The 9,739-nt window shown below is 43.6% G+C and overlaps 1 protein-coding gene across 1 annotated transcript in view; it reads right to left on the bottom strand.

The window, feature by feature from the left end:
- Positions 1-513: 513 nt before the first annotated feature.
- The window catches only part of LOC146200757 (monocarboxylate transporter 12-B-like), a 33,933-nt gene continuing 24,707 nt past the window's right edge, over positions 514-9,739 (bottom strand). Inside the window, exons 4-6 of the mRNA XM_084592422.1 lie at positions 6,132-6,395; positions 5,178-5,669; positions 514-684 (exon numbers count right to left, since the gene is read on the bottom strand). Coding sequence (XP_084448548.1) covers positions 533-684; positions 5,178-5,669; positions 6,132-6,395 — 908 coding nt within the window. The 3' untranslated portion in view covers positions 514-532. The remainder of the gene's footprint in view (positions 685-5,177; positions 5,670-6,131; positions 6,396-9,739) is intronic.

Raw genomic sequence — 9,739 nt, 5'->3', positions numbered from 1 at the left:
CAGTGAATGAGTTCACGACCACTACATTCCAAAGTTCAGAAGTGCTGCAAAATATCGTAGCCTTCGCTTACAAATGAGCACTTTGACAAATAAATCAGTTGAGACATGGTTTGAATACCAATATTTCTTGGACCTAATGAAAGCAAGCTTCCACGCGCTTATAGAGTTAGGCAAATTTTCACTCAGAAAAAGTTTTGCCAAGGTCACTTAAAGTTTCTTCAAGTGCAGTTTCACTGTAATAATAATATTATTAACAATAGATTTATTTCACATCCACAAAGTACATAGTGGCAGTTGGTTGGAAAAAAATATCATTGCCGTGAGTGAAACCCGGTACCAACTCCTCACAAGAAAGACATGGTACGTAGCTTTCGTTCGTACCCGTATGTATGCTCTTGGCACATTTCACATGCTTAAAAATAAATGGAGGCCACAAATGACTTTTTTAGTACCGATTTTATTTTCTTGGAAATCAATGCATTGAATATCGGTGTATTATTTATTTTACTGTCTTTTACGATATTGGATTTGCTTACTTAGTCCCTGTAACAATGTTTGGTCCAAGATTGCTATTTCTTCTTCCTAATATCGGAAGGGAAAACACCAGTAATGCCGACAGTGCCGCCAGGGCCGCAACGAGACGAACCAAGTTGTCATATGAGCCCATGGTGTCTCTGAAGAAACCTACGAAGAAAAGAAAACATTCGCGCCACGAGGTGTCACTGTAGAGATGTCATATCAAGTTAAATCTAGTTTTAGTTTCTCAATTACTGTCTCATGCAACGATACGACTTTCGTAACATTACGTTTTTGATTCCGCCTACCACAATACACAGACTGAAAAAGAGACGGAGGCATACTGTGCAGACCATTTCGGTCTGTTCAACGCCAGCACGTTCAACGACGAAACTTGCCAAACTGTATTATCAGATGAACGTCATCACATAACCCTGTTCTGGTCCAGATCAAAGCTCGTTCACGAAATAGTTGGCGCGTGGCATATCAAATGTGCATCAAATCAGCAGACGGTACCCGCAGTTACCACCTATATTTAGCAAAGTACAGGCACAGAAACTACTCAGGATGTGGTAAGCTGATGCGCGGACGAACCGTTGACTTCGTAATCGTAATACAATGTGCCCTACAGGGCACGCTGCCGCAAACGTCTATAATTTTTAATGAGAAAGCATTTCTTGCTTCATCAGTGCCGCAAAACAGCGTGGCGCCAAAATGGGCCATCAGAGCGTTTCCGCACGAACTGTCCATCATTAAAACAAAAAGAATTCGTGTCCACTCCAGGAATCATAGCGCTATCTTTTCGTTCCCCAGCCGAGAGCGCAAACCACAACGCTAAGCCGACTGTTTTTCAACACGGTATTTAATACGCGCCTTTACATTAAGGAGATAGCTGTATACATTAGATACAAAGTAATCCGCCTGTAGCCGAACATGTTCAAGTGACACATACAACAACGCACAACTAAAACACATTTTCCCAGCTCGCAGGACAAGGGGAAGGGTGTCCAGGCAGTGCGTGCTCTTTGCCGTTTTTTGTGCGCCAGCGGGTTTGATTCGGGCTTGTGAGGCAAGCTACTGTGCCTGTATATATATTTCATATGCCTTCTCCCAGATCGTCACCCATCATGATCTTCTTTCTTCTCCCCTTTCACTTCCCCGGTGCAGAGTAACAGGCCAGATTTGAATTATTCCGGTCGACCTCTCTGCTTTTCCTTTCAATAAATCCATCTATCTATCTATCTAATACACAGCTGTACTAAAACGGCGGCAAAGAAATCCGACACATCAATATTGGGAACCAGTAAGGTTAATAGTCACTATCTTCATAAGTGTCTCTCAGATTTTTGCACCATCTGGCTGAAATAAGTACTAGGAGAAACGAGAGACTCAGCATTCCGGTCCAACGTTCTCGTTTTGCATAGGCTGTGCAATCCAAGGAGGAACATCCGGTCAAAGGATTCATGTTCATGTTGGGTGGCCAACACTATCAGAATTCTAAACAATCTTTCTTCAGTGTTCTTTGTAGAACCACCCAAAATATCACATCTTTGCAGGCAATAAAACAGTGTTCAGTAGTTTCAGGTGTTTCACAACCTACATTTCACAAAAAAAAAAAAATATATATATATATATATATATATATATATATATATATATATATATATATATATATATATATATATATATATATATATATATATTTTTTTTTTTTTTGCGCAGCTACACTTTAAAACGTGGAACTTCAGCCTGAAGTTTAACGGAGAATATTTTAGTACAAGGCGAAATCGGCATTTTACGTACTCAAAGCATCATGTCCAATACAATGCTAGTAGGGGCGGAAACAGCATAGATGTCAATTCTTTGTGGAAATGTTTCCATGTAACAGATATTACGTTCTCATGAAAACAACGAACTGCCAGAAAAAGCATTGAATCGTAAACCTCTTTCAATAAAATCAAATAATAAGGATCGGTAAAATTGGAAGAGACCATTACATTGGAAGAAAGGTTAACAAAGTTCGTTTGCAGGGATGCTTTGATAATTGAATGAGAACTATTGCGTAAAAAGAAGAAACGAGAAACTAACTGTCTGACATACAAATGCGTCTAACCTAGCCCGCCAGCAGAAACAGGCCTAAATATGTTACCGCGCCGCATCGGCTCAAAACTGGAAAAGCATGTAAGCGTCGCAAACGTATGGTGAATGCCTTGCGAAATGAAGTACCCGCCAAACGTAACATATTTGTGTCACCAGAAACATGTTGCAGCCTGCGCTCAACCAAAAATAAGTAGGCGGTGCGCTATAAAAGTCAGAGCATCGCTTCGAAGGGCCCGGAACTGCCCTCTTCAGTGACGCCCACTAGACTTGAATGCATGAATGGTAACTCCAATGTGTTTAGGGGGAACACAAGAACGTTCAATTCCAGTACAATAAATCGGCATTGATGGTCCAAACCTGAACGTTTAGAGTCACTCATTTTAGCGCCAAATATAATACGAGACTGCTCAATAGATGGTTATACCTTTGTCAGTACTGGATTTATCAGTGCAGAAAAACGCCCAATCATCGACGTACGCAAGAACTTTGACTTCATTACAAACGACAGCATAACCACGGATATTGTTGTTTCGCAGTACACTCAAAGGGCTCTATGCAGAGGGCAAAGTGTAGCGATGACCTGGGACAGCCCGGCTTCATGGATGATCGAGTTGCACAGACTCTGAGAGGAGCACCGTTAACAATGAAGCCAGTGGAATGGTTGTCGTAACAATTCTGAGCCTTTTTAAGTTCCGCTGATCCAACATTGGCACGCTCGAGAAAGAAAAACCAAATAAAATACCGGGCATGACCAATTGCCTTCACAAAGGGATCTCGAGTAGAACAAGCTGTTCATAAGAGCCAGAAAAAGGTTCAAGAATTGTACCTACAATATGTATGTTACTTTGTATGAAGCGGCCACTCAAAAACCACACGCCTGACGAGGGCCAATGAGTAGCGCCATGGCATATTATAGACGATTTGATCGAATTTTAGTAAAACTTTTTTAGACCACATTTGGCAAAATGACTGGCCTGCAGTTATGAGCGCAATGTTAATTTAACCGTGCTTTTTGGAAATAAAACTGTGGGATTTCTAGTAAACGACTGAGGAACGAATCATCTAAACGTAAAGCGACAATCTGAAGCAGGACAGGATTCAGCTAACAATTAAAAGCTTTGTAAAACAAGCCTTATATGCCATCAGAACCAGGTATATTGGAGAAAGTTAATTGGTCAGTTCCTTGTTCTATTTCGTCCAACTTTACAAAGCCACTGATAACAGCACAGTTATCATCTGATAGAGGAGTTATAAGAGCTGTGACGTTAGCTAGTAGATCCGAATTAGGAGTAACATGAGCGCCGCTTACAATTGCCGTGTAACAGCTCACAAACAGAGATCGGATCCCAAGTTTTGATTACAAGGGTGCCACTGAACATTATTCCTGGTATCAGCCATCATGAGCAGGAGAGTATAGCAACCTATCTGCGCATACAAATTTCAAAAGAAAAACAATGAAACACTCGTTCGGCAGACTCATTGCGCCGTCTAGTGATGTTGATACAAATCAGCACAGTAGACTCTCGTGAGTCTTGCCAGAAAGCCGCAGAATAGTGCCAAGCCTTCAAGCGACTGTGATTTGTTTGCATTTTAGGTCTCGCATTTAGATACAAAAGCTTTAAAAGTAAAAAGCTTCCGGACGAAAAAAAGCAGAGAAGCCCAGAGTGAGTTCATGAAGAAACTGAGCACGAAACCAACAAAGCGTTCGCATTTCTGCACGTTCAGGGACATAGGTGTACCGCCCAAAAGTTTAAGCTGCCACCATGCGAAATAGGAGCGCGAAAAAAATAGCAAGCACTGTATGAGTGTCATCTAGTGAAATCGTTCAAATGCCCCGCTTTCATACTTGGAATACTGAAGATCGTTTATAAAAATATAATCTTACTAAGTGCAAATATAACGTGCCGGTTATACGCATGCTCAGTTTCGTTCGTTGCATCTCACGATCGCTTTACTGAAGAAATATTCCCTCCCGCGCTCAATGTGCAGCTACAATACTTTATTTCATATTGATTGAACCCTATCCCGCTTTATTGTTTTTCGGGGTTCAGAAATATAAATCTATATCTACTAGCCCATATTTAGTGCTTTTTAATCAGACATTCATATCGATTGTATGTTACTTTATATAAACCTAGCTGCTGTGCCGCTTTTCGATGAAAGTGAAAAGCAAGGCGTTCTTGGGCTGCATGAAGTCAGCTCATGTTTAGAACCTCACGTAGTAGAAATTTCTGGATACCTCCACCACTGCGTATCTGATAGCCTGAGTCGCTTTGGAAGGTTAAACTCCATATTGATTACTTTAAAGGAACAGTTATAAGAAATGGTTGTACTGAATTCAATGTTAGAGTAAGCGCTAACCGCGCAGATTCCCCGCGTAGCCCTTTAATTGTATTTAACCCTTCTACGAAGAATGGGTATCCTACAAACAGCGCCCAATAGCACTATATAGTAAATATTCCTGCACGCTGTCAGCACGCCAACAAATAGAGCTAACTTGAAAAGGATCATCAGCGTTTAAGCACTGCGCTCGTCACGGGCCGCAGTAGTCGTTCGCTTACCTGTTATGTACGGTGTGACGAGGAGCAAAGGACCGGAGACCAGACCAGACGAGCCCCAAGTGACGGGCACCCTGTCTGCCCCAAGACAGTCAGCTATAAGAACAGGTGAAAAAGACTCTGTCGCTGATACAAGGAAAGACATCGTTATCCATACCGGCAAGAACTGTAGTATGCCATCCGTGAACGTCATGGCCACCAGGGTAGCCGACAGCAGTGCGAAGGTGAGTGCCACGAGAACACTGCGTTTGAGGCAGCCTCGGTCAGCGAGAAACGGTATGCAAATACGTCCTAGGAGGAAATCTGGGGCCGCTGCATAGGTGCCCAGTAACTCGGCGTATGCAGTCGGTACCCCTTTGTCTCGAGCGTAGTCGACGCCTATCGAGCGGTTCACTACAGCCCAGTAGATCAGCACCATGTTCTGAAAGGCGAGGACGTAAAATCGTGGGTCCGCGAGAAGCGTTTGCGCATAACCACAGAATATTCTTGCTGGATCTGTACGAATACGTCCGGGTAAAGATTCGGCGTCGATGTTTGCGGCTGCTGAGCTATCTACTGTTTTCTTCTGCGATAAAAATCTGCTCCCTGCATAAGACGTTTTTTCTAACTGGAATACAGAGTTGTGCAATATGCGTTGCGTGTTTAGGTTGTCACTGCCGTCCAAACAAATGTCCACGTCTGCGTGCATTGTGCTCATAACCCGGGAAGGAGTGTTGGCCGGAGATCGCCCATTCTCTTCTTCAGGTCCACTGCCGCTTTTTCGATGAGCGTGCACGGTATTAGTCTCACACTTTTCGTCATTCCTAAAATCAAGCTTATGTTTCGAATGTTCTTTGAAAGACTGATATTTTCCAGAGCACCGAAGTGTATAGTCTTCCTCCTCTTCATCTCCTGTTGCACTTTGTTTGCAGGCTTTTTTCGTTATGAGCGAATGCGACAAGTTCTTAGAGTTGTTACCTCGGTCAGCCAAAGCACCACACCTGAGCTGTGGTCGTCGCAGCATCAGCATGAAAGCAGTCACATTCATGAGGAGCGCACCACAAATCAGCAGCGCTCCTCTGAATCCGTAGTGAGCGTTCAGTTTGGATACCACAGAAGGAAAAATGAGAGCGGAGAGCGTGCGTCCTGAATCCTTGACTCCCATCGCCACTCCACGGTGCTTCAGGAAGACCGTTCCTATAGTAACAGCTATTGTGCTGTCCACGAGCCCAATGCCGAGACCTGCGGCACAGGAGCGAGAAAGCAATGAGGACGACAATTTAGCGTGAGCTCCGTTTAATATTATCATGTCTGAGTAAACTCTGCACTAATTTTCTATGTGTGCGACGGTTCCCTTGCTATCATGCATTGAGAATACTTCAACAAATGCTCCGAATGACGAAGGGAGGCGTGAAAACCCTTCCGCTGTGAAACAAGCTGACGGCTGGGCTTGTGTCCGCAGCCTTGTGCAACCATCATCGTCAGCTCTTAAGGAGGGTTCTAGTAAAACTGACAAATATTTCAAAATGCATCTCTGAGGCTCTGCCTAGTCAGCAGGACCGCGTCCGCGCACATACGTCGAGACACTGCCACCAAATTCAAACGCACTACCGTTCATATACCTACGCCCTTCTCCATGCATCTTGCGTAATGCAGCGAACTTGACGATAGCATGTACTCCCTGTGTCCTTTAGTGATGTTTCACAGCTGACTGATGGCGTAACTCGAGGCATGGGCAACTATGTGCCACTGGTACTGTGTGACAGCTACTGAGTCGAAACACCACAATACAGCCTTGCAGTGGCAGTGCACCAGGCAGTGCATAGAGGTCAGGAAAAAACGTGACACAATTTCACAGATGATCAAGGCGATTCAAGGAGCAGACTATTCGTTAGCATTTGTGTCTCAGAAAGATGGAACAGAGGCTGCCGCTTACGTGTTCAAAGTGTAAGAGCCTGTGCTGGGATCGACTCCATCAATCACCATGTCGCCCGCAGTGCCCCTTTCACTACCCCCGAAACCTATTGCCAAAATGTGTTTCACTATTTGCTCCCTTGTTGCACCTCTAGCCCTTAAATCTCCCAGACTCTCTACTTGCCCCTAAATTTAGAAAGGGTAATTTGTGTTCTCTACCTTATCTTTTTTTCCCGCCGTGGTGGTGTAGTGGTAAAGGCGCTCGGCTACTGTCCCCAAGAATGCGGGATCTATTCCCGGTCGCGGCGGCCCCTTTTCGATTGAGGCGAAAAGCAAGGTGCTAGCGCGCTGTGCAATGTCATTGCATGTTAAAGAACCCCAAGTGTTTGAAATTTCCGGAGTGCTCCACTATAGCATCCCTCATAGCCTGAGTCGCTCTGGGAGGTTAAACCCCACAAACCAAATGAAGACAAACTTTGCCCTTTCTTTAGGGATGTTTCAAACGGCCTATATCGAGCGGTCAAATGACATCACGTTTATGCTGGCATGCCGTTTGAATTTAGAGCTTTACACAACATAAAAGAAGTTAGCGTAGTTTTTCATTATTACAGAGTGACATTTTATGTTCATTATTTTTTTAAAGGTGGGCGGATGAGATTAAGAAGTTCGCAGGGGTCAAGTGGATGCAGCTAGCACAGAACCGGGTTAAGTGGAGAAATATGGGAGAGGCCTTCGCCCTGCAGTGGGTATAGTCAGGTTGATGATGATTTTTTTTAACACTACAGATCTTCCCACGCTCCCTGCGCTTGTTTCTACAAAATGGTGCAAGGCTGCTGCACCGCTGTTATCTCTTCCGTTCGATCGCTGCGAACACCTCCCGAGCGACGAAGAACCTCGCCCTCACTCTCGCTGACTTGGGTATCGCACCTTCGCTCGTATGCTGTGCTGCCGATAGTCACGACGAACATATAGGCTATAAGCGCGAAACTATGGGGGACACTAAATCCTCGCTTACAAAAGTAAGACGCTGTAGCGCTTATGACTTCCTTTTGCAGATCTGCGCTCTGTTACTAATTGCTAAATATCTGTCTATATCATGTCACATATACCCATAAGCATGATGTCTTCAGCACCATATAAGGTACAAGGCGACCCGGCTTCAACCCTGCCATGCCAGTATACCTGCGTGGCCTTAGAATGTCTAGTCTGAATTTGAACGTTGGGATCCCGGGTTCACGTTTCTTCTCAAATGTGCTACCAGAGTTGGCAGCTTCTAACAACTCAACGTCACGGGGTAGTATGATGTCACAGAACTCATTGACCAATCAATCCCCGGCCATGTCACCCGCCAACTAGCAGCTGCACGAGCCACGGTTAAAGCGTTTTGCTCACAACGCTGACAGCAATAACGCCGGAGCCAATTTAATTTTTTTCCAGAAAGGTCCGCTTAAAGCCTTTGGTTTAAAAGTTCCTCTTATATTCCCTCACTGCACGTTGCGTAAGTCTACTGGTCTGAAATAAGTTTCTAGCTCCCCATAAATTTCTATGCGCCGATTATCGGCCTCTTTCTCACTCATTGCGACAAACGGTTTAGAGTTTAGTCGTCATTGAATATATCGCGTGACGATTTGGCGTACTTTACGTTGCCTACTATACTTCGGTGTATGATTTTAAATGGAGAGTATAATGACTTTTTTCGAATAAGAACCTACTGTGGTAAATGAAATCTCTATTTCCAAAAAGCACGACTTATGGTTGTTACATTGAGAATGCAGACAAAGTAAATCCTCACATCTTTTTTTTTTTCAAACCGCAGCTTCACTTTGTCGTATTAAACAGCGTCTTCGAATGCTCACAGTAAATGTGGTATGAATAGCGTCAGAGAGACCACTGGCTCCAAAAGTCCAGGTAGTTTTTGAACTGAATTGATTTGTTTTCATGTATTATACATACATGAAGAGGTGGGACAAAAGGCTAATAATATACAGCATGACTAGACTCGCAAATCCCTATACAAGATTAGAGCGTAAGCTATAAATGCAGATAACTCAATAAAGGAAACAATACGTGATTAAAGTGCAATCAATAAAGCAGAAAGTTCTCAATGAATAAAATGCATGGTCAATAACAAATGCAATCGGTGACTGACAAAAAGCACAAAACCTATGCAACTGTAGATAAGTCACATGACTGCATATCCATAAATTTTTAGATGGGGAAAAAAGCGTGTCAAAAGCAATCGGTTCAGCTGTGCTTAATGACAGGTCAGAAGACGAAAGAAGACGATAAAGAGTGGTTGGATGCTCGTGCTTTGTCAGACTGGTCGCCTTCTGTGAATGTCCACAGGATGCCCTGATAAAAGGTTACTAGGTAAAAAAAAACTAGCAGCAACCGTGAGGCATGCTACTTATCAGAGGAACTACTTTTATTACATTCAGAGCATGCGAGCGGCAAGATATTTCTGGATACTATCATCACCCCGCATAAAATCAGTGGGCACATATGTTCTTCAGGGCGGTCTATAACGCTCCTCGCTTCTCCTAATCTAGGAAATGATATTCTGCATTTTTTTCTCAACGTTGAGTAGTCGATTATGCTAATGACATCAGTTTTGTATGGGTGAAATGTCTTATGAAACCGTGCGATGAAACCTAAAGTATGCTTTCATAGGC

The sequence above is a fragment of the Amblyomma maculatum genome, chromosome 2 (assembly GCF_055883805.1).
Source record: "Amblyomma maculatum isolate TAMU_Amacu chromosome 2, ASM5588380v1, whole genome shotgun sequence".
In the NCBI taxonomy this organism is placed as follows: Eukaryota; Metazoa; Arthropoda; class Arachnida; order Ixodida; family Ixodidae; genus Amblyomma; species Amblyomma maculatum.
Note: the sequence above shows the minus strand (reverse complement) of the source record. Positions and strands in the feature narration are given on the sequence as shown.